Source organism: Myripristis murdjan, chromosome 1 (assembly GCF_902150065.1).
Source record: "Myripristis murdjan chromosome 1, fMyrMur1.1, whole genome shotgun sequence".
NCBI classification, from domain to species: Eukaryota; Metazoa; Chordata; class Actinopteri; order Holocentriformes; family Holocentridae; genus Myripristis; species Myripristis murdjan.
Window position 1 is genome coordinate 13,712,498 of NC_043980.1, and position 26,260 is coordinate 13,738,757.

Here is a 26,260-nt window from a genome sequence, read left to right on the forward strand (position 1 = left end):
TATGTGTCTGTCAGGTCTGGATCTGGATGTGTCTATGTGTGCTGGAACAGTCAAGGTGACCGCCCCCCATTCATTTGCCCAGTGGGTCCTAGACGTAGCGCACTGGCAGAGTCTTGCTAAAAGCTCAAGCTGCCCCTCTGTAGCACCAATTTAGTGACACCATTAGCAGAGAGTGGTTCTGACTTGAAAAGGCTCTCCAATGTCCTGTCTGAAGAGGTGCAATGAACCATTTAAAAAGGCAGAGTTTTGGCCTTGGGGCTGGGTTTGTCCTCTACCATCAAGCTACCTGCACACACTTAGTGGTGAGAGACAGGGCAACACAGTTCATCTTGAAGATGGGAAACGGGAGAAATTACCTGTATTTGCCTTGTTGCACAGATCGCATGCAGAACTTTGGGTTTTTCACACAATATACTCAGTGGTCAGATGAACAATAGAAAAAGAATGCACTTTTCTATACTTCACTATAGATATGATTTTGTGTGCAAGCCAGACATAACCTGACACTGCATGCTGGTTTGATGTTAGAACTTGCATTGGCCTGGCTACTGAATATTAATGCAGTCCTTGTACATACTCCATATACACAGAGTATCCTCTAATATGCAGAGTAGAACACAGTTCTTTAAAACTCTATTTCAAAGGAGGGTTTTCCTTGTTTTGCATGGATGTAGAAATCTGTTACATAAATGATTAAAAAAGATGATGGTGCTATTTATGCTATTTGTTTCTGTGTGAAATAATGCCACCAGAAAAACAAACAAATCAGAGTTGACCCCAGTTGTACTAATATAACTGGGTTTCATCAAAAATCACCCAATCATTTAGAGTCTGAAATTAGCATCTACCATGATATTACTACCATGATGTTTAACAGCAAGCTCATTTCATTGTCAGGACGGAGGATGGGATCACCAATAATATCAGCCAAACACCAGCCAGTGGCTTTTTAATAACTACTTTACCCAAAATTGCTTGTTAGGTTCTAGGTGCATGAGCAGTCCTGGAAAAAAAAAGTTATCCAAAATATGTCATCACAATTTTCTTCCATTTAAATGTCACAGTTGCGTTTTCTAGACAACAGTTGATAATATAAAATTGACTAAAGACCGAAACCGACCCCCAACCCACACCAGCCCCCAAGAGCCCTTGACTTGTCACATCTATCTCACCAGAGGGCAGCATCACACCACAGTCTACAGACGGAGCAGTTGAATGACTGATTGTTTCTGTGTGCACTGATGTGAAGTCTAGCACACAGTGGCCAGTCAAGTATTTCATAACGTCTGTTTCTGCAGGGAAATTCCAGTTGTGCCAGTCTTTTGAAGTTTGCATTCTGTAGCTGATGAAGACTTTAAACATATAGTGTTTTGTTTTTCTCTTGGCATACTTGTAAAAAGCTCTTACAATTTCAGCAGGCGCATACAGACAGCCATATTATCGACTTATATTGACCATATAGCCAATATTTTCACTCGTTTCTCCCTCAAAATAATGTATACAAAACACAAAAATAGAAAATGCCTGAAAATAATCTATACCTTTAAAAAATATAACTCAAGGCTACACGGAATCCTTTGCCAGAGGGCATCTGCATGCTTGCAACTGTATGTGTGTGTGTGTGTGTGTGTGTGTGTGTGTGTGTGTGCATACATGCATGCTGCAGTGTGTGTGTTTGTTGAGCTCAGAGAGAAGGTAATGAAACCAATATGCCCTGCTCTCTCATCCATGTCTCCCCATCTAAACAAAACAACATAGCTATTTTTATACAGCATAATGATTATCGGCTCCCTTGTTATCACCTCTCAACAGTCTGTAATTTCCTTGTTCACTTCAGCCACGAGCTTCAAAGAAGAATAACAAACCTTTGGACCATGCAGGATAACTCACTTAACCCATAGCACTGCATGCCGTGCTTTGTGAACACTATCTTAGTACCTCCTTAAGATTGCAGTTAATCATACTCAATGCTTTGTTCTCATCAGTGTGCACAATGTGGCTTTATCTTTTGTAAATCCATTATTTCATCAAGAGGGTAGCTAGCAATGTGAAACAAAAAAGTATCCTCAGAGGTCCTTGTGCTCCAGCTCCAGCTTCAGCTCCACTTTTAACTGGATGTGCGTCCTGAACCAGGCTGCTAGCAATGTATCTACGTGATTTGGGGCTCCACAAGGAACAGTTGTAGTGCTTCTTGTTATCTTTCTTCTCCAGAGAACTGGTAATCGTCAGCCATCCTCCTGCATCTACACTTTTACTTGTGTTGGTCTTCAGAGAGCCATCTGCCAGCTTTGTAGAACCGTGGAACCAGTGCACATCTCCGCCTGGGTGGACCCTGGTGAAGGTGCAGGTGGGACCCTTGGGAGTCACAACAGCATCAACATTCCCACAACACTCTGAGGAGAAGAGGAGTTTCAAAATTAGAAGGACTGAGATTTCATGGATTCTAAGAGGAATTGCTTTTGTGTATCACTGCTATGATAACATAACTGTTCTGCATTTCACTGCTACTTCCTTCCAGGACCAGAAGTTACTGTAAAATGCAGTCAGAATACTCTCAAATAGTCAGTGCACATGCTGCACCCACAGTGTTTACTTTCTTATCAATTGCAATACATTGAATGTCAAACATGAAAATATTTTCATGAGGTACAGTGATGAGGTGAAGCCAGGTAAAAGTTAGTATTCCTAACTGATTTTCCTCACTAAATCTGAAATAAGCTGTTTTCTTATATGATCCCCACACAATGTCTGAATCTGATTTTCAAGACATTGTCTGAGTTGCCCTTTCAAACTTGTAACACTGCAGGATATTATCCCTGTCAGATGTGTTCTCATCTACTGGAAATAGTCAGTTTGGTGTATGTGAGGGGTGGCACTTAGGCAGAGCGTACAGGAGGCAGTGTATTACACAAGAAGTAGTCTACAGAAATCATAGTGTTTTGGTTGCTGCACTTTGAAGATGGCGACCAACTCTTCTGTAATGTTGACTTTTTTGTGTCAATATCAATACTACATGTGTTGTTACATATCTGCAATATCAATGGACGTGTGGAAAGCAATATACAGGCAAGCACCGGTTTTGTGCCAGTCGCATGATGGAAACATCATCGACTCGCCCACTTGCTTGCAGTGAATTCTCCAGACAATGACCTGCTCTATTCACACATGGGCTGTACTGGACATTACACAGACTTTGCACTTGACGGTGAAGTCTGTTTAATGTCTGGTGCAAGTGACTTGGACCTCTGCATTCTCACATACAGCTCTTCCAGGTAATGTCTGTATAAGTTCAGGGTTGCAGTGCATGTGTGAAAGGGACCATAAAGACACACATAGGAGATAAATAAAGGATTTCTAACCTTTAAGACAACTGAGAGGTGGTTTGTGCAAAAGCGGCTGCAGCTAAATATCAGGAAGATGCTGCTAAAGCTGTATACATTCAGTATTTATGACAACAGTTTTACAACATGTATGAAGAAATTTTATATCTTATAGACATGGACTCTGACCTTGTAACTCCACCGTTGTGTATTCCTTTGCAACTCCAACATTTGAGCGCAGCTTGCACATGTACTTCACTGATGTTCCGCTCTCCAGTGGCTTCACTTTTTCAAAGATGAGGGATAATTGTCCTTGTTCATACCTACAACGGAAGCCACTTTGTGTATGTCCGTGGTGCTCCACTACTTTCCCAGCACTGTCTATGTCACAAAGACGATTTTCGTTTTGGATCCAGGACAGATTTCTGATTGACAAATGATGCCGTGTTGAGGAGACATTGCAGTGCAGAGTGACCTGCTGGTTGCACTGTGCCATTACCACAGGACTCACAATCAGGCTTACTGGCTCTGTGGAGAAAGTTATGATACATATGTTGCAAGGTGCTTTAAAGGGAAAAAGCTTCTGTTATTAATTGTAGCTTACAGGTAGCATTCCTTGTTACACATACACATACAGCAGTTACACCTTATATTAACAGAAGTTTTGCAGTCTGCTCTTGATAATAAGTTTTCTTTTCCATTTAGTTCCACTTATCGATAGCCCAGTTGAGGCATGGAAAATCAGACTCACACTCTCACATGTTTCGACATGCCACCCATAAATCAAATCAGAAAGACCTTGCATCACAAAGAAAACAAAGCGAAAGAATACCTAAACTGGATGAATGAGTTTAAACTTTTTCGCTTACCTTTTGTGGTATGAATACATGCCGGCATAACCCACAGTAGTATATAAAGTGTCCTGTACCCCATCATCATCTTTGCTGTTTTTCACTGCAATGTGGACAGGGATAAAGATAAAACTTGTGATATTCATTTGAGCGAAAACAAACAAAAAAAAACAAAAAAAAAAACAAAACAAAACAGATTTGTAAATAGATGTGCTTGTTTTCAAGCCAGATGAAACCAGGGTCTCACCTGGCTTGCAAGGCTAGTGTTTTCAATTTTAACACAATTTAAATAGCACATGGTTAGTTAACTCTTACATTAGGGAGAAACTGAAGTCTGGAGGGTTGCTGCCTCTCCTCAGGTCTTCTCTGTTGTTTGTGGTCTCTGATTTGTGCTGATTTTCCTGTGTATTTCTTCCTTCAAGCTTATCTCCCAATGTGCCCAAAGTTAATGATTACAGAATTATGGAGAATTACCAGGGCAGCTGGGCTTATCTCTGGAGAGGGTGTGTCTTGAAATCTGAACGACAAATAGCAGGGATATATAGTGTGTCTCTGTGTGTTGTGTGAGAGAGAGAGGGAAATAGAGAGAGACAGAGAGAAAAAGAAACAGAAAGAATTAGAGTCAAGGTCGATTCATTGAGCCATAAACGCTGCTACAAGAGGAGACTTTGTATGACTCCCTTTGATGTGGTGGAGCAATGTTCTGCTGGATGATTTCAGTGGGACATTCAAGTTTCATACTGATTTTTCCCATGAGGACATTATGGCTCTTTGATTTTGGTCTAATTCTATGGCAATGGACAAGTGGAAATACTTAATTTCCTTCTTTTTCCATGCTTTCACTTGCACTCCTTAAACGCCCTGTTGTGTCTTGTCATGTCAGAGGATGTCTCACGAAGCAGTCACAATGATGGCATACACACATACACACACACACATACACACACACACACACATACAAGATCCCCAGTGCTAACTCATACTAAGTTTCCAATGTAAGAGAACCAACTTTTAGTCTGGCCTATGGCTTTTAGTCTGGCTTCTGTGTCTTCATGTGAGACGTTTCAACTCTGAAGTCTGGTTTGTGCGAAAAGCCAGTGGGTCAAAAACAGTATTGCAAAATACTTCAACACCCCCATTCATTACCATGTATAATAATACATGATCAAGTGGACCCTTTGCCCATGTCATCATGTTTTCAAACACTCCAGCTAATGATGTTCCTTACATTTGCATTTCTTTAGGTAGCATTGATCGCATGGTTATATAAGTGTCTTAGCATATTTTAGCACTACAGTCTTATGTCATTTGAAAGGCTGATGTTATGCAAAAAAACAGGCAAATATAAGGCTCATAATTGGTTGTAGTGCTTGCAGTGCTGTTATAACACACATAGTTTTTGCCACATCACCCCTCCATAGGTCTGTGTCACTATGTAGTCTATATGTTCGGTTTCTTACACAAAATCTAGAATTAGAAATTAGAAATCACGTGACACAATGTCGGTAAACTACACACAAGACCCTCATCAGCAAACTGTGACTGTTTTATAACAGGAAATACTCAATGGATGAGGGAAAAAGATCTAATGCTGACAAGTCTAATTCTCCCTGGACAATTTGTGTTTCATGGTGACATTTGATTCAGTTTCATGTGAGTAAAAGTGACCATACCCAACACCAGAAATTCATTTGAACCAGTTGGACAAATTTGTGGCAATTATGGCATCTTGGCATGATTTAGGCTGATGGGTAAGTTATATTTTTTTACATACAAATCTTGCCTAGTGCAGCATATACAGATCTAAGAACATTGATTTTTCTGTGACAGTTATTTGCAATTAACAAGAGTTTATTGGAAGGTTTTTTTTTTTATATAAAGAGCTAATATGGCTCTGGGGTGACGGTGCAAACAGCACAATTGTTAAATTAAGCCATGTGTGGCATACAGCTAATTTTAACAGTTGTCAGCGTCTGACACATGCAGGTACGTGCGCTTATGCACACAAAAAATACCACGCTTCATTTAACACTCTCAGCCAAATATTACCAGACAAAATGACAAACATGAACTCCTAAACCTCCTGCCCTGCATGACAGCAGCACTGCAGCTTACTTACATGGCACGTCGACTTCCATCCTCTACTTAATTGCTGTGGGGACCAGATTACCCATAATGCTGAGTTTTATCTCGGGCTTCAGACATGATCTTGGTCTGGTAAACCGCTGAAGCCATTTAGCACCCGTTAAATAAAGTTTGACAGTAAATCTAAACTCTAGAGAGAACAGTTGAGTCTGACTTCCACTCTGGACCCGTTGCCATGGTGATTAGTCAGGTGGATTTGCGTTTCCGTGGCAATATAATACTGAAAGGGACATAGTCTGATCCGCCCCACCAAAGGTCAGCACTTGCCCTGGATGCGCTCTCTGTGGTAGACTCCCTTTAGACCAGAGGGATGTTCTGTGACCTTTCCTGGATGCCACTTTTGTTAAATGAAACTGTTATGGCTTCAAAAAGTCAGCTTTTCATGGACTGGAAAAAACTGGTGAACGTTCCCTCTGCTACAAATAATTTTTTTTTTTTTTTGGCAACATAAAAGTCGAAGCAAGCTTTAAACTCCAATAAAATAAAAAATGATGATGATGAGTAAACCCAATTTCAAAAAAAAAAAAAAAAAAATGATTTCAATATTTTTTGGTAAGCCTGTGGAAGACCACTTTATAACATGAATTGCTACTTTCAATTATAATACAGCCTGAGATCTGCTAGCACAAGTACCAATCATAATTCCTGTGTTTAATTCAAGATGAAGACTTAATGTAAAAGGCCTTAAAGGCACACTAAAGCTTATCACTGCCTCTGTGAAATTCAGCTATTGCTAGTACTTAAGGCTGTAAGGTTTAACAGCGTCTCAGTTATGTGTTTTATGTATGGCGCAGAAACAGCCATCAAGCTCCAGTTTAACTGTAAGGTTACTGTGTTACAGCAAGTCCTCGCTTTTCATGTTTTAGCAAAAATTGTTTTTATCCTAAATTGGGTAAAATTTCCATCCATTAAAAGGCACTAGGACTGGTCATATAACCAGCACATATGCTGCACGCATAAGTTTTATATTAAAACGTGCCTGTATAACTCTAGATGGTAACACTGTAAGCACATATTGACAACATATTGTGAAGATGTATCTCTGTATAATTATCAATGTCGTCATCATCATCATCATCATCACCTTTATTTATTCCAGGAAGGTCAAAGCTGTCTTTTTCAGTGACACCTCGATTACATGAAATATAAGACTGAAACTGTAAAAGAGTTAAAAAGGCAAACATACAGGTTTCTAATGACAGACATGACTGAGGACAGCAGCTCACAAGGTAAATGTACATTGTGATTGCAGTCTATCATACAACAGAAGAATAATCTGATCAAAAGGAATCAAGCTATCAAATTACGTCCATCATAAGAGCAGGATAGCTCAAAAAGTCATGACTGGATTTAGTTAGTCATGGGCCAAGAAAGAGCTGACTTTTCATGCTAACTGGTCAAAGGGGGCATGCCGGCAGGCATTGCAGATCACAAAACAGCATATAACTTCAGAAAAGACTCATATAACATCACAAAATTTGGTGGGAAGCTCGGTCATGGGGTGAGAAAGGGACAGTTATGCTAATTGGTCAAAATGAGGCATGACAGTAGGCATGGCCTATCACAAAAAGGCACACAAGTTCCGAACAGATTCACATAACATGACAATTTTTTTGTAGGAAGTTGGCTGTAGGCAACGAAGAATTCAGAAGCAAGTTTTCTTAATTCAGTGTTGATACAGGTGTCTCTCAAACACTCTTTACTCATATTTTACTCATACAAGTAAAGCAGCCTGGCAATTTATTCAACTATGCTTGGTAAATGAAAACAACACAAAGCTGTTGTTGAAGGCCATCCTGCTCTGTGATATTGAGTGCAATAATGTGCATATAAAGGCATCACTAGACCTGACAAAAAGATGGCTTTAACAGTTTGCCCCTTACACTCCTGAGTAAAACAGACTTAATTTCTACACAAGAAGGTACATTTAGCTTTCAGTCTCAATGTCAACTCCTAAAATTTCCAAAAGGTCAGCTAGTCATCTGAGAAAATGCCCAGGTATTTATATGAGTGTAGTTTTTCAACTGACACACTGCTAATAGTGGCGATTATTCCATCAACATTTGTCAGTTTCCTGAGTAGATAATTGTATAATCAACATACTGCCATTAGCATGATGATAATGCAATCATCTACACGGATTATGTGCAAATTTGTTACCTAAGTTGTTTATACAAAATGTGGATACAGTAGGTCCCAAAATGGGAATTTGGGGAACTCCTTTACTGACTTCCACAAAGTCAGACTGATGACCACCTGCTGTACCACAACCGTTTATGATTTAGCTCATAAAATTCAATAGATTCTAGCCTCTTTAACAATGCAACGGTCAACGGTTACAAAAACCTGAGATAAATCAGTAAAAAGGGTAACAAAAACATGTTTCGTATATAGGGCATGAGCAATGTCATTTACAATGTCATTCATGGGGGTATGACCTGCTCTGAAATCAGAAGTGAGAATGTAGTGCACTGTTGCCTCATTATTTACCAGTTTCTTTATATCCTCAGCGAAACATGGCAGTTTTGACAAAGGATGGTAATTATTCCCCTCATTTGTGAGACCTCTTTTATGCATGAGTAATAGATAAGCTGCTTTCTGCGGAACAGGAATTCTTTATCTTATAATGGCCAGATTAAAATATGTGTTAAGACAACCGCAGTAAAAGGGGCAGCAAAAAAAAAAAAAAAAATCAAAAAAGTCCTATCAAATTGATCAGTCTCAGTGGACATCCTAGGATCAGTGGCACAAAGGGCATCAAAGAGTCGCTCTTCTGTAAAAGGCCTAAAAGAGAAACTTCGAGACACGAAAATTCCGACAGGCCTGCTGTCAAAAATCAGAATCAAAATCACTGGGAAAAAAGCCTGAATCTTCAAATAGAAAACCTGCTGAATAAAATGCTTAAAAAACCCCACATATTTCCCTTTACATAGTGATGGAGTCCTGATAATACAGAATTATGATAACATATTGTTTTGGCTGTTTTCTGTAAGTTTGCTGTTTCTCTCACAGCACTCTATATTGACAAAGAAAGTTGATTATTTGGTTAAAATATCATTGTAAGGCATGTGTTTCCACTCAAAACCCAAAAATGTCCCTGTGCTGTGCAGCATCTCTAAATCACAGGAGAAAAAGTGATTATTTCTAAATTTTTTAAAGGTGGAGTGTTTATAGAATAAAAAACAACCTCTGTAATAAAATTTCAGGCTGTGTCTGGGCCAGGAATAGCAGTTCAAAAGAGTGCCCTACAAAGAGCTTAGTATTTTGTGCTTATTATGATACAAGTCTAAGATATCAGATCAGACTTTTGATGTCTAATATCTGTGATAGAAGCTGGGGACTAATGGTCAATAAAAACAAGTGGTAAACCACCACTTGATTTATATAGTTCTGAGGCGTGTTCGTAAACATAATATCTAACAGGGTTGCCATCTCAGGTTTCTTGGCTTCAGGCTGCAAGAAAATCAGCTGTGTGAGGTTCAACTCATCGCCTAGGTTTTCCACATCATCATCTGCACCAGTCAGCCAGTCGATGCTAAGATCACCCATTAGTGCAGCTTCAGAACTAGAGGAGAACAGTTGCACCGTGTTATGAATTACATTTGCTTGAGCAGAAGGTGGACGATGTGCACCTTGAACCCACAATCTTCCACAGCTGGCACCGTTCGCAAACAAACATATAACACCAAATATTCACTTGGGTATAGAGAGAGAGCGAGAGCGAACAACAGAAATGGAAAGGAAATTTCTTGGCAAGATGTGTCTTTGACCACCTTCAGTCCTAAGTGAGAAGGTGTGCACGTTAGCAGCTGTCTGTGGTTTCCTGACTGACTATTCCCACTTGACAATAACTTAAGATGAACATCTTTGATAAGATGTTAAAGGGATACTCCAACATTTTGGAGAAAATACCCTTTATTTGAAGACAGTAATATCTTGTCTTATTCTGGGTAACGTGGAAAAAATGTATTTTGCCCAAAATGCTTGCAATATCATTGTTTTCACCACTTCTGTTTTCAGAGAGCTGACCTCATTATCGATATGAATAGATGTTCCCATCACTGCTTTTTTAACAGTCTACTGTCCTCCTGCATGTATTTTATTTATTTATTTATTTTTTTACTTTCTGCAGTAATACAAGCCAAGCCAGGAGTTTCTCTTAGTTAATCTTTTATCCTTCTGGCCCCTTTCAGACCTATGAGCCTTTTATTCTCTTCTCTGCATCAGCAAGGCTTTTACAATGCTTATGTTAGATATCAGTGGCATAGTTAAAATGTTTATTACAGCCATTAGTGGTGCAGCCTAGTAACATAAAAGATGGCAGGATGCAATCAATGCTACCCACTCTTCCTGTAAGATCCGTACGTGAGAAGAATACAGAGGAATAAGAGCATAGCTGGAAATTGAAAAAGATTTATTTATTTTTTTTTTTTTAAGCAAAGAAGCAAAAAAAGTTTCCTTAAGATGCTGCCATTCAGTTGCCATGTGGGTCATTTAAATAAAATTGAGTCAATTTTCCCAAACTGTGAGCAGGACTGAGAATTTCTGCAGGGCAATGACCTTGGGCTTCAGTTTTCGCCTGATTTTTTTTTTTTTTTTTTTTTCCGGGATGAGATATTGAAGAGACTCACAAGAAGAAGAAACACGCTGCATTCTCAGTCCTGCTGCATTTATTGATTTATGCATACAGTGAGAGGCACAGCATTGCTCTCTCTGCTGTGTTTATATAGAAACTTATTCAGTATTCAAGATGTGAGATGGCATGATTGGGACTTTCCCTCCGTGCACCAACAGTCTCCACAACAAATCAGTGCTTTACTTGGAAAAGAGTGTGATGAAATATTCTATTAACATGCACTACGTTTTAAGGAGGCCAAAACCATGCTACTTCTCCTTTTGATTCCAACACAACTTTTGTAACTACAGTTGTAAGTACAGTCAATCAGTTGAGGGCAAGCTGAGTACCAAACTCACTATGGCCTTTGCAAGTCGAGGCTAAATATGGTGCACAGTCATAAGGTGACAAGCAGTTTCTACACCGTGAATACGGGGGAGGAAAGCTGTTGAAGAGTCCAGCCTGACTCACAGAAATGTTGCTTCCTCTTTTATTTTTACTTTTCTCAAGAATTGAGATGAATTTAGATTAGCGTGAGAACAGATCAGTTCAGTGAATCAGATGTAATGGATGGTGTGCCAGTATGAGGCGTTCATAACCCTCCTAACCATTGAAAATCAATTGCAGGATCATCTATGTGATGAGCCTCGCTTTGCACAGGAGATGGACAATGACATTCACATTGACAAGAACACATATGATTGAGTAATTTATCCCTAAACAGTTACCTTTTATTAGTTAAATTCATAAATTGTTGAAAGTGATAGAGTGGTTTACTCATTTCCAAAAGCCTTGCTTCATGCAACAGCTTTATACGTATGTCAGAAAATTACTATTACTGTTACCTTTATAATAACCATTACTGCGATTTTTCCACTACTGCTTCTATTTATTTGTTTTCTTTTAACACATTGAGAGCAGCCACGTGAAACTCCATTGTGCCTGATAATAATGACAAGAAAGATCTTTTCAAAAATCAAAATTCAATTCCAAATCATCTGACAATTTCTGCTTAAGAATATTTTGCTTCCTCAGTACAGCCTAACACAACAACATATAACCACCTGCCAGTATGCTATTCTGCTGTTTGAAAATGCACTCACATGACTCCCTTGTGAAACTGAATCGGTTAAATTAGCTTTAAAAAAAAAAAAAAAAAAAAAATGTTGTTCTTTTTATCCCCACACACCTTTGTTCAGCAAAGGAATTATAACACCATTATTCATTTTGCTCTCAAAGTGCTATAATTGCATAATATATCCAGAAAACAATATCTTCCAAAGTACAAATGATGATGCCACAATGAAGGGATAGATAAATATCCTGTTCATTATTATTTCACCAAGCACAACTGAAGCTAAAGAAGATTCTTATGGATACATTTTCCTGTCACATTACAGCTTTTTCTCCATCACTAAAACAAACATGATGTACAGGCCCATTCATGCCACACAAACAAGATTTATTTTTATTTATTCACTAATTTTAACAAATGCTTGGGTGTTTGCTTTGTTGTCAAGCCCGCCGGCCTTTGAAAAGCAGCCAGACAGACTTGTATGTCTCAGAGACTATTTTAGTAACTATACCATTTCTCTCTTATTATGGGTATAAGATCATATTGTTCAACTGGGAAAATGCTGTATGTATTCATTAGAAGCCTTTTAACAGTCTTCAAACAGTGTGTGTGTGTGTGTGTGTGTGTTGTGTGTTTGTGTGTGTGTGTGTGTGTGTGTGTGTGTGTGTGTGTGTGTGTGTGTGTGTGTGTGTGTGTGCTAATTTCCGTACATTATGAGCCTCTACATTAGTGCATTAGTAGCTGTGATGCAGATAGTTGGTCATATTAGAGGCTGGTGTATGTGTGTGTGTGTGTGTGTGCGTGCGTGCGTGCATGCGTGTGCATCAGCGGTGTAGGTCAAGGGGTTGTGGAGTGCCCATGTACATATCACTTAAAAGTAATGGTTGTATATTAGAGCTCAGTACCTTGCGTTTAAGTTGTATGATGTCATTTATAACATTTTGTAATCTGTGCTGTCTTTTTTTGTATGATTCAATTTGAAGAGGTTCTTGAAAGAAAGAAGACAGCAGTAAAGCATTCAGTGTCATTCAAGCCTCTGTCTTTCTTCAGGCCTCTGTCTATCTGTGTATGGACGCACATTCAGAAATAAATATTGTTCTTATGATCTGTCTCAAATGGTAATTTTTGACCTAACATCAGACTACACATCCAGTGATCTCTCAGCAGGACAACATATCATAAAATATTACAGTTTTGAAACCACTTAAACATTCAAATTTATCCTCACATCACAAAGGCTAATCCAGGAGGCGATTCCACTCTTGAAACATTAAGGATCTTGAGTTATGACAGATTGTGTCCTAAGCCCAGCATATTTTCTCATTAGACTTTACTTCTGAACCCACTTGTTAATCTACAATGATGTACTCTCTTTCCCATTCAATATGGATTCAAGATTCAAGATTCAAGATTACCTTTACTGTCTCACCATTGCCTATGACAACACAATAACTGGTGATAAAGATGAAATATGGACTTTCTGGGAAGTGTGGCTATAACAGTCATCCAAATCTGACCGTTGTTGTTGACACGACAAGCCCAGGCCTCGGTGTAGTTAAGTGCTCTTAACACTGTGTTGATATTGCCACTTCAAATGCCAACAGAGGAAAGATATTTAATTTTTTCCTCTTTTATTTGGATATAAACCACAGGCAGTTCAGTTGTTTAGGTAAACCTCAGTAGATCACATTGTTTAGACATTCAATGTAGAGGAGAGCTGCAAAAGACAGAGGGCGGATCTGTAGTAAACACAATCAATCATGTAAATCTACAGACATCACACTCCAGAAGGCAGTGAGAAAGACACCCTCTGTAACACCTGGGACTGTCAAGGTGACAGGTACATAATCACACACACACACACACAGACACACATCTGTCGATGCGCGCGTACACCCCTCAACACATGATCAGTCATTCAAAAAGCTCGAAAAAGGCAGAGACAATTTTAACTTTAACTCAGAACGCACAGTTTCACAGTTTCTATACTTTCTGTTTACCCAGTTAACTGAACTCCATACTAGATAGTAATTCTCTTATATTTACTGCTAATAGATTTGCGCAGATCACAGTGGCACATGACGAAGATCTTCACCTCCCCCGCTGTTCCTCCCCATCCTCGCCTTCTATGCCCTCACTTTGAGCCTCTTATACTTTGAGGACATCTCCATCGCACACAGCCATGAATCACATTTATGAGCTGATCTGGAAGCGTTGCCACACTCATAAACGCGGCACCCAGCCCGATCTCCGCTCATAAAGACCACTATCACAGAGCGAATGGATTGGAAGGTTTATTGGAGGGTCCTCTATCAGAGTACACAGAAATGTGATGAACTGCTCTCACAGGGATGAGCAGAGTTATGCACATTTATGGGATGAGCAGTTATGACAGCCCTAAATGATAGTAATGATCATTCCAGGATTGACTAAGAGTAAAAAAGTGGCAAGGCCTGGTCAAGAGGTTCTGAGCTGATGAGAGGTGATGATACGAGGGACGAGGAAGCACTTTAACGTCAAATTCTCTGACGTACTGTTTTCAGTTCAGTTTCACTTTCTTCTTAACTCACACTTCCCCCATGTGGCAATTAAAAGGAAACATTGTTAAAGATGTTTTACATTTCTCAGCATTTTCAGCTGGCCCTGGCCCCACTTAGCCATGATGGGTCTTGCATCTCAATCATGGCAACCCAAACAAAAGGGTATTGGAATACACATGACAATTCACAACACTCACAAAGCACACCATCCCTCAGTTTATCCATTTTCCATAACTGCTTGTTACAACTCATGCCCCTTTTCGACCAAAAAACACCTGGTGCTAGTTCGGAGCTGGTGCTAGAGCCAGTGCTTAACTGGTGCCAACAAAGAACCGGTTTGCTTTTCCACCAGCCAACAGCCAAGCGGAGCCAAGTCAGAGCCACGTGATTACGTCATCGTAAAACGTGATCACGGGGGTGCGGGACGCTCGCTTGGAATCACAACAACAAACATCGATGACTCACCGTAGCAATGCAAATACTGCTCGTGTGTTTACAAGCCTACATTGCGGTCCAGAGGTGAAAAACGCTAACGAAACAAAAAACGAAACAAAAACGACTATGTTTAGCTATACGTTTATAGCGATCGCTGCTCCCATTTGAGTCTGTAAGTGCGCCCACCAATGACGCAGTGGGCTGCGCCATCGGTTCTTTCTCTGGCTCCCGTTTAGCCCCTGCTCGCCGTTGGTGCTTGCTTGGAACCGATTTGGCACCAGTTTGGCCGGTGCTCGGGCGGTGGAAAACCAAAAAACTGGTGCTAAGTCAGGCAGCGGCTCCGAACCAGCCCTGGTGGAAAAGGGGTATCAGAGACACAAGGGGGCTGGAATGTATCCCAGCATTCTTCACAGAAGTACACACAAGTAGTTTTTTTTTCCTCTAATTGAATTAAGTCAAACATTTGATTTACATTTTTTCGGGGCTGATGTTTGTTTCACAAGCTTGTCAACACCACACATTTATTCATTCTTTCTACTGATTTCCGAAGTGTGTTTGACAAGCAGTGTAGGCCCATATGATACTATATGAGCCATATAACTGTACATTTGACTGCAAAGGTCACTGCAGTCAAATGTACAGCTAAGGTTCTTTTTTCATATTATTCTTGTTGTCAGAGAGTACCCTGGCAAATACATGTGATTTTTCATTTTATTTTATCTATTTATTTTTGTATTTTTTTTTAATGTATTTTCATGTAAAACCATATAGGTGCAAAAGAAAGATGAGCTGACATCATGAATGATTCATCATGCCCAGGTTTTCATTCCTGACAGTCATAAATGACCTTTTCTGGGGAAAAATGGGCAAAAACTTGAAAGCACTGACGAGTGACATGCCAGAAAGAAAATGTGGACAGGAAAGGTTAATGGCAAACTGTTGGCAAGCTCTACAGCTACCTGTTCTTGACACTTCCAGTTTAGCATGCAATCCATCAGCATTACATAATATCTCACCAGCAAAATCCACAAGCCTCATCAGATCAATGAAAAATTTCTTGACATTTTGTGATCAGTTGCAGATAATTGATTCATCCTCAGGGAGCAGATTCTGTTAAAGGTCATATTGTTGCATTTAAAAAATGTCTGAGTGGACTAAGCATTGCTGTCAATAATCCCCTGCCATTATATTGATTCACGGTCGAGCTATGTTGTAAAAGCAATTAACCTCATGTTGTTGGTAATAGCTACATTTTCTACATGACCATTGAGGGACCAAGGGGCAGTCGATAAGCATTACTTTGCCATCTGTGGCCTCATCATATGTCCAGCAAGTTACTGGAGTTACAAGCAAAGACGTCCATAATGAACGGTGTAGGCACTCTCCTAAAATGCTCCACAGATGACAAAGCAAATAAAATTACCAGGCATAGTTTAATGGAAGGGGTGGGACTTCTGAATGACCTTGATTGGTAGCACAGCAGCTTGTCATGCTGGTAGTAACAGGACCTTGATGGGTTTGAAATTGAAGAGAAACCCATCCTAGGAAGAAACTGTAGTCATGAATGACAGCTGCAACACCTGCAACAGGTGTAGCGCAGAGGCACAGAGTAGAAATACAACTTCAACAAAGAATATGTCCAAAAGTATTCTCAAAGTAAGTTTCTCTACACTGTCTTCTTCCAGCACAGCTTCATAAAATTTTGTGCAATACATAAGCACCAAGTCGGATATGCAGATTAAATGTTGTTGACTTATGAATGTCCTTCATATGTCAATTAATCTTCACTGAATCTTCCTCCATGATGATTTGGATCATGTGAAAATATCATTAACTCAGATAGTCCATTTTCTCCAGTTCATCATGTGAAAACATTAGGATGGCTAAGATTAGGGTGAAGATCAGGCAACTAAACCTTTGATTGAGGTTTAGCCACTCTAACAGTTTGATTATGTTTGAAGTGAGGTTTGGGATATGGTTAAACACCTCGCTAAAATGAAAATACAATAGAAAATGTAAGCTGGACAGTGGACCTGTAGTCAGTGGAAGGTTTAATGCATCCACTAGTGTTGGAGTCATTAGTTGACCAATTGATTGTCCAAAATTTTTTCTGATCAGGGCTTCACTTTCAATAGCGATGCTTGCATAGAAGTTAAATAGTGTTCTCTTCATAATATCAAAATTCAAAGAGCTCTTCATTTAGGTGGGGAAAGCCAGTGCATACTACCTACACTGTTGATATTACTGAATTTGCCCGCAAACATAATTTTTGTCATCTCAGATATAGTTTCAAACAAGTGAGCACTTCCTATGCTGCACAAATGATACTGGCAACACCTGGGCCAATCAGTAACAAGATGCATAATCCTTCAAAGTTAAATCAAAAATCATACCAGTTGTGCGGCAATTAAGACCTTTCAGAGTGTGAAGTTTGCCATTAGTGGTTTTTGATTTGCTTAAAGCATTTCTTTTAAGCCATATTGTGTCATTTTTCACAGCACATTTTGCAGATGCATTATACCCCCTTTCAACCTGCACATATTCATATATTCCTAAACTGATCTATATTTATATACAGTTACTAGAATCAACATTGTCACTGTTCCTGCATAACAGCATCTAAAATTCACTTCAGCCAAGCTGTTGTTCACAACCAGCTCAACATTATAACTGGGTAATGAGAATTAGTCTGGCTATAATCCCCTATAATCTGCAAAGGAGTAACTATCTCAGAGATCCTTGTTGTCTTTTGTTTGGACTGTAAATGGCTGACATATCCCATGCCTCCTGTAAGCTTAGTGGTGTTGTCAACAGCTCTGATGCAGGCCAAAATCATGTTTGAGGGAGAGTTTATCCCTCTGAAACCAGTTCTGAGGAGATCAGAGCCATGTTTTTGCAAAATCTGGGAAGCTAATCTGGCTCAGAGCACACAGGGTAGCTGGGCTACCTTCTTAGTAAATGCAGAGCCATGCTCAAACTTCAAGCCAGTGTTTGCTAATGCAGAGGATTAGCCTCCTCTGTTTGCTTGAACTTTGCAGTTGTTGATGTGTTTTTGCTGCATTAGTGTGCCCAAACATATCTGGCTTGGCTCCCAGATGAGATTCTAGCAGAGGTATTTCATGATAGGATGATTAAATGTGGCTCAAACTGCCTCAGTAAAAAGATGACCCCCTGTGTGATTAACCACACTCCGACAACCACTTCACACTGAAGTGCTAATAGGGAGTGTTTTTGTTGCCAGAGATTTAAAGTGGATGTATTCTCCTTAATTATAAAAAAAGGAAATGATTATGGTAATTACAGCAGGAGCATGCAGGGATTTCCATGCAATCCACCGCCTCCTGAACCATCTGTGTCTGATGAGGAAATTCGTTTTTGTTTATCAGGAAAACTGTACTGATGTCTAGGTGGTGGTGCTTACACTGCAAGTCCTTTAAACTTTAGAGCTTTGCCTTGAATGGAGCAAAATGAGTCTGCATCCCTGGTGTGATCTGCATAATCTAGCACAGGGAACGGAGGTGTATAAAAAATGCAGCAAGGCGCAAACTCCTCTACATCATCACTTTGTCAACTACAATGCCGCTTAAAACTGTAACCCCATGTGTTATTTCAACCTACATTATTTCAACACATGGCGGCTTGCTATTTGGGAGCTTGTTAGTGTGACATTATCTTGTCCCCTATTCAATAAGACTATTATTACTCATGTTACACCACTACTACTGCTACTACCACTTCTGCTATGTTCAGTTTCATTAACAAAGTGGTACAGTGGTGTGAAATAAAACTAGGACAAACATACTAAGTCATAAAAGAGGGAGTACTTGAAGTGCTGGCTGATTACTGTGTAAGTACTGTCTGGAACAAAATAACATGACGGGAAACTCTTGTACTAACAGTATATATTAACAAAAACAATAGGCTTTAGAGTTCATCCAGTAGTTCAGTGGCAGTTAAGTACATAAACTGCTTGCTTGTAATTGACCTGCTCACCTTCGCTGAAGAGGGTGTGGAGGAAACACATTTCCCTTAGCTAACATCTATTGTTAACAAGGCTGATGCACTGGATTATTTGTGCCAGCAAGGAAACTGCGGTCCCTCTTCACCGTCCTCCGAATTACTCCCTAGATGCTACATTTTCAGCCTAAACTCTGTGTACACTCACCAAATGCTCGCTAGCCTTAGGTGTTCTCTCCTCCCTCACGGCTGCTCAACTTCAGGCCATCCGTCTTTGAATTGACTATGTTTAGATGTATAGTACTGGCCTCGCTGCTGATGGTATTCATGGGCAGTGTGTATTAGCCTTCTCGTCTCCCCTGGGCACTCATCCGCTGTGATTTAGTGGAGCTGAGAACCATGAATTTTAGTCAGGCATTTGAGGAGAAGCGTATGTGATTTATGCTTTTGTTTACAGGCCGCAGTGGGGACCTTAATCTGGCAGTGATGAGAGAGAGAGGGTGTGTCTGAGTATCTGTCTGTGTATACGTGTGTGTGTATGTGTGTGTATGTGTGTGTGTGTGTGTGTGTGCGCACGTGCTTCGTTCTGATAAAGAAGTGCAGTGGGGAGGGAGAAACGATGGGAGCAAAGAAGGAACTATGTGCATGTTTTGACTTTCACAACAGTGAAAGAACACAGAATGCCCAGGGGAGATTATCCCAGACGGGCTGGGACATGTCTCTTTTTATTTCACAGGAGGGCTGATCTCTAAGTGGCACCACAAGCCATGCTATGTTTGGTAATGCACAAATGTACAGTATTGAACAGGAAGGGAGGGGGGGTTGCAAGCAAAACCCCAAATGGAATCTATTTTTATTCATCTGCAAGCCTCGGCATCCATCAAAAAATGAGCAAGAATGGAGGCCCAGGTGAAAAAAGAGCTCTTGAGCATATTCAGTCGTCAACATGACTTAGATAAGCTCGCCATTTATCATTGCAAGCACCTTATACTGCCACGAGCCAAAATGTCATCCAACAAAGGAGTGCTTTTAACGGAGTGCTGGTCAGATCATCAGCCTTCATTGATGTCCCCTATAAAGGCATTACCCTTCATAAATGATAGCCCTGTCCATTAGAGGCAGTGCATATAATGAGCTGTTTCCCTGCTGATGAAAATGGCCTCTATCAGTGCTCCCACACCTCTATGACCCTGTGACTGAAGATCATTCCCCTTCTGAGCGGAGACGCTGAGGGAGCTTCAGCCATTATCTATACTTTATAGGTCACACACTCACACTCACACACTCACACATGCACACACACACACACAAACAACAACACTGGGACAAACATCAATTATGTCTTCCTGCAGCAGCAGTCCCAGTGGACTCCAAGTGTTAAGTGGTGTCCTTGTTGGGGATGAGACGGCTTTCCTCAAGGCAGTGGAGGAAGTGTGGGGCTGGAGGGTGTGTATGTGTGTGTGAAGGCTAATTTCACTCATCTACTCTAGCCCGTCAACCATCAAAGTGCACACTTTTGCATTTTGTACCTTTACTGATGGACCGAGAAGAGCAGAGGAGATGTCAGCATTTAAAATGAAAACCTGAATAGGCTCTAGTGAAAGTCTGGGCTCCCTATAGAGGGTTGACATTGGCTAACAGCTGGTACAGTGAGCTGATATGTTTGTGCTCAAGGAAAAGAAGAATACAGTCAATTTAATTAGACTCCCAATATGGTTTCCCTATAAACCCTGCTTCATATGACAGCTGCGTTTACTAGTTAATTTGCAGAGGGGGCTTTTACATGCAAAATTATACATTAAGCTCATAAAATTTGATGCATTGTGAGAATATAAATTAGACAACAGTCAAAATACTTCTTGCAGGTTAATGGATCAATAATTTAACACACTGAAAGGAACCATTTTTCACAGTACCTACTTTTGCTTTTCATACTAAAAGAACATTTTATGGCTAACAATTTTACATTTTTACTTAAATGACATTTTGAATACAAGACTCTTACTTTAAGGAGTATTCATCCTTTTTGGTGTTGCGACTATTTCTTAAGCAAAAGATTTGTGCACCTGCAGGACACACATCCTCAGTTCAGCCTGCTCACACATGTGCATGCATGTTTGTCTATATGTGCCAAAAGCATCAAAACATATGATATCCATAAATGCTTGCCCCTATTTAGCAAACTTCACTGAGGAATAATCAGGTCCAAAACTCAGAGCCTTCTTGCTGTGATGCCACCATCAAACACACATATCGGACGTAAAACCGTCTCCCACTATTGTTCTGTGGCCTCACTAGGGAAGGAGACGTGTTATTTTTTTCAGCCATAAAACTCACATCAAAAGAGTGAGTCTCACATCTTACAATGGAGGGGAAATATCTTCCATTTTGGCAAATGCCTGAACTATGCGCGCATCCATGTAACATTCATTTCAAACTTCAAAGCTTGCCTGAAAATTTATCTCACTGTCATGATCCCCATTGACTTTCACAACTTCATTTGACAGCCACAACAGCAGGCAGCGGCACGCGTCAGAGCAATGTTTGTGCTGAATGTAGATCTAATCTGGGTGACAGTCAAAATCAATGCAGGTTTGAGCACGCTGGTCGCCATAGGCCGGCCAGACAAATCACTCATCTTACACAGCCACCGTGAGAACAAACAAACACTGGCTGTGGGGCTGTCTGAGGAAATGCCAGGAAGAAAAGCACATCTCATGGGTTCAGATACAGAGAGGAAACAACAGAGACAGGGACACCACAGAAAATAAAGATCACGAGGCTAAAGAAACACAGCGCTTCATAAGTTGGAAGTACACCCAGCAAGCAAAACTTTAAAGGTCCCCTATTATAAGAATTTAAATTCCGAGAAGCCTATGTCAACTTTTAATGAGGGCTGTCAAATGGTTATTTTATGAAATCGCGTTAATCACAGGGTAGTCATGGATTAATCATGATTCATCACATATTTAAAATGTATCAAATAACTTGCTTGCATGCCTTCCCTTTCACTGTTTTATAGCTCCTGTATTTTGGAAACAAATGTTGTTCTAGGGGCTTTGTGCGATGGATTCCCTGACACAATCTTTACAATATTTTTTCAGCCCGTTGTCTTCAACAGCGCTAATTGGCCTGCAGTCGATGGAAATCCATTTAGTAGCCGCAAAGCTTAGTTTTCCTGTATGGTTTGAGCACAACTGTGAGATATACATTGAAAGTCAAATTCGCGTCAGTTTTTTAAATTATGAATTAAAGCCCTCAGATTAATAACATGCATTAATGTGTTAACTCTGACAGCCTTAATTTAATGCTGATGGTTAAATTTAATGTTCCCAAAAATGTTTGTATTTTTTATGTGGTTTACAGTCAACATCACTAATGCACTCAGTCCTGATTGGTTCCACTAATTAATAAATGAATTACTGAATCAGGTCAGTTTGCAGCATTCAAGCTAGAAAGCCTCCACTCAGCATTTTTACCCAATTTGAATTAGACGAGTCAATCACTGTCCAGTAGTGTGAGGACTTACTCTTAAAATTAATTCAATTGAACTAAGTGATTTCAACTCTTAACAAACTTCCAAATGCCATCAGTAGGTATGTATGCTGTTAAATCTATTTTAGATTATAGTGGAGATCCCAAGGTTTTCCAATGATATGACTGAATTACTGAATTATTATTGTATATGAAACGATGCACAAGACATCAGGATATTTTTTTAAAAATTTGATGTAATGTAGCAGTCATAAATTGAGTATTTGAATAAATTTGAATATTTCACTCAATACATGCCTGATGTAGCCTGTGTGAAGCATTAGCAGCCAGCACATACAGAACATGTATGTGTATTGTTGTACAATATGGGAAAAAAATGCTGCTTGAGGAAAAAAATGAAGGGGAATCGTGTTTTTTAAACAAACTACATTCTTTTGCAAAATATCATACAAACCATATATTCTTATCCTGAGCCATAGTTTATTTTGAAAACAAAATTAGGACATGAAGAATATGGGAACTGAAAACAACACACCTCATGTGGGGATTTTAATTGATTTTGTGCCCATCAGTTGGTCCATTTGTTAACAGGATTAAAGGATTTCCTCCAACTTCACTTCCTTTTACTCTCATGTGGTTAATGACATTTGGATGCAACTGGCTCCTTGTACTGCGGGCTGTCTCTAAATCAGGAAGAACGCTGTTTACACTTTACAAGAATCAAAGAAGTCAAAGGTGAGCCAGCTGCCACATTCCAAGTTTACAACACAGCTTCCTGTTGAGCACTGTCCGGTAAGCAGCGCTGCTTACCAGACAGCAGGCTGTGTTTTCCAGTCCTTTGAATTACAAAAGCTTACAATATGTTCTCTTTTCTCCTGCATTTTGTCAGCACACCCTGCAAACACTCTACCCTCCACTGCAAGAATTTCCATCAGAACAAGTCATTTAGTTCTTGCTGAAAAAAAAAAAAAATTGCCAGTGGGATGAGATAATCCAATTTGTTTCCAATGCGAATGAACTAGTTTCCAAACTTTTCTTGAATCAAGTGTTATTTTCATGATAATTGAGGGCTGATGTGCATTACTCTGGCATGTTTCAGCATAACATACCATTTATACTCTCATCACTGGATATAAGACTAAATGACTTGTTTAAGAGTGCGAGTCCCCTTGTTGCGTGCCATTTTCTGAAAATAGGACCAACATAAATTTTAAATTACATGTACATGAAGTGGAAAAGTGTGCCGCGCTGGAGGATTCGCTTTGGGACGAGCTGGCTGTGTGTGGTGTCAAGGGAGCAGCTCTGTGGCCATTTGGGCCAAAACAAAGTCAAGAGAAATGTCACTCTAATCCAGCTGAGAAAGTTCCCTCACAGGGCTTCAGGGCTTGATGGAAGTTTGCCAACAAAAGTTATGAGAAAAAAATTTATTCCCCAAAGAAGCGAAACCAGCAAAAAAGAACACTTCTAATTGTTGCTAGTTTCTAGCCCCAGTGCTTGATGCTATAGTGCACTTAATCAATCAATAAATAAATAAAATAAAATAAAATAAAATAAAATAAAATAAAATAAAATAAAATAAAATAAAATAAAATAAAAATACCAGCTTCACTAAACGTTTTAAGCAGCAGGGGGAAGTTTCCGTCACTATCGGGTCTTGATTACTTTTTGTTGTTCTGTACATAACACATTAGGTTTGGTAAGGCAACGTATTTTCTTTTTACTCAAGTTCATACTCTCCTCCCATGGATTTTATACATATTCTACAAGGCTGTTATCACTCAGTGCTGTTGTTGTTGTGCTGGTTCATAATTATATTATCATACATTTAATGCCTTACTGCCTGAATTTATTTACAATTATCTACACAAATAAATTCTTTGTGTTTTTGCCTTCAAGCAGATGCTAAATTATTGGTGGTAGAGTGCTTCCAATACACTTCTTGGTATGGGTGAAATATGCATCAACAGCATCAGTGGGATACATACACCACCTCGGCTGCATTAAGACTGGAAGTGGTTTGAGGTGAACGCGCAACAATAGTCTACAAGGGGTTAAAAACAAATTGTTAGCATCATAATCAAAAGCACATTCATCATCAAGGTTTTATCTAGTATGTTCATCTTTTATCTGGTATCAACCTGATAATTAAAACAACAAATCTCCTCTTACCTCTCACATGATGACTTGCTGGATGGCTACTGAATGGTCTCTTGTTTGCAAACTGCGTATTGTGTCTCCCGACTGTGTGCTATCACGCCCCCATGTTCATCTATCCTGTTACTTTCATTTTCTGCATAGCATCAGCTTACGGTTCACTGCTGAGTCACTTCCTTTCCTGGAAAAGTATTGTCTGGTGGACACTTCGACAATGCATTCATGAGTGTCAAAATGATGTCCTTCCTTCCCCACTGAACTATAAACATGCCTGCCATGCCATTTCCTCCTGGAGAGCAGTGCAGTGCTCTCCCACATATGCTCTCAGCTGTACAGACCAGTTATTATATGTGCTCTCTGCTTGCTAATTGCACAACCACATGCCAAATTATCCATTTTTTTTTAAAGAAAATATGTCCTGATGATTAGTAAGGATTGTATAATGATGGAGACAAAAACATAAAATGCTTTAACATGAAGAGAGAATGTTAACCTTGACTGATAAACTTTCAATTGAATTAATCTCAGTTAGTTATCCAACACAGAACATCAGAAACACCATGAGTCAGTATAATAAAATACCATTACACTGGCAGTTATGAAGGTATTTTGATAAACATCCTGTATAAAATTGGTCATTTGCATCTGAAAAAATGATGCCGCTTTCTTCTTTTTCTTCCTTGTCTCAGAGGTACAAAAGGCAGGAGCGTAGGAGAGGGACGAGCGGATCAAACGTTGCAAACAGTCCCACAGATTCTTTTTCTTCTTTAACATCAGCTGAGAAAAGCGCCGGGGTTTGTGGGAACTTGGCGCTTTAACCTGCACAGGAAGAGATAACAAGCGGGAGATTAATTGTGTGTGACATGTGAAATTTAATTTGCTTGTATTTCTTTGACTTAGTTTTGATAATGCAGCAAATAGAGTATTTCCCGCCGAGGATATTCTATGTCGGTGCGGGTCACTACGGAGTCAAAGCTTGTCTGGCTTTTGGCATCAACATCAGTGAACGTAGCATGCAGCGTTCTCCATCCAACTCTTCTGGCTTTTATCTAAGAATTTACATGTCACAAGGACCAAACCAAATTTTAGGGTTTGTATTTTTTGGCCCAACATGAAAAATAGACCTACTGTGGGAAATAGTTTTTCATTTATCATTGATGTTTTCAATCAGAACTGGTCAACACAGTCAGAGAGTACAAAAACGTAGTTGAATTGTTAATTGTTGAATCAGAAAGTATATTTTCTCAAGCTAACATTTTTTTTTTTTTCATTTGAAGAAAATTTTGAAACACCAGTTCATTCCAAGGCACATCTGTGTGCTTTGCCCCTTCGGTTGGTACTTGCATTGAGGATTACGATGAACTAGATTGACCATCATTTTAATTTCCTCTCACTGCTGAATGGCTTTGAGATTTTCCATTAGCCCAGCAGCCATACTACACCAGTAATCACTAGCACACTTTGCTGGGCCGCAATATGCTGCTGTTATAGCTGAGAATGTAATGAGGTTGTAATGGGCTTCTGACAATAACGTTTTGCCACATTTTTGTTGCACCCTGTGTTTTATGAGATTGTTACACTGCAATAATGCACTTCAACACCCACTTTGAACTTTTAGCCTTGAATGACAGCAAAAATAGATCAACATGCCATGATGGTCAGTCTAGTACTTT

General features: G+C 39.6%; 1 protein-coding gene across 1 annotated transcript; it reads right to left on the reverse strand.

The window, feature by feature from the left end:
* Positions 1-24,636, reverse strand: LOC115368740 (uncharacterized). Its single transcript, XM_030065070.1, has 5 exons — positions 24,603-24,636; positions 4,487-4,723; positions 4,190-4,274; positions 3,510-3,848; positions 1-2,393 (listed from the first exon to the last, which is right to left on the reverse strand). Exons 3-5 carry the CDS (start codon positions 4,257-4,259, stop codon positions 2,020-2,022), a joined length of 783 nt encoding a protein of 260 aa, XP_029920930.1. The 5' UTR covers positions 4,260-4,274; positions 4,487-4,723; positions 24,603-24,636; the 3' UTR covers positions 1-2,019.
* Between the last annotated feature and the right edge of the window lie 1,624 nt (positions 24,637-26,260).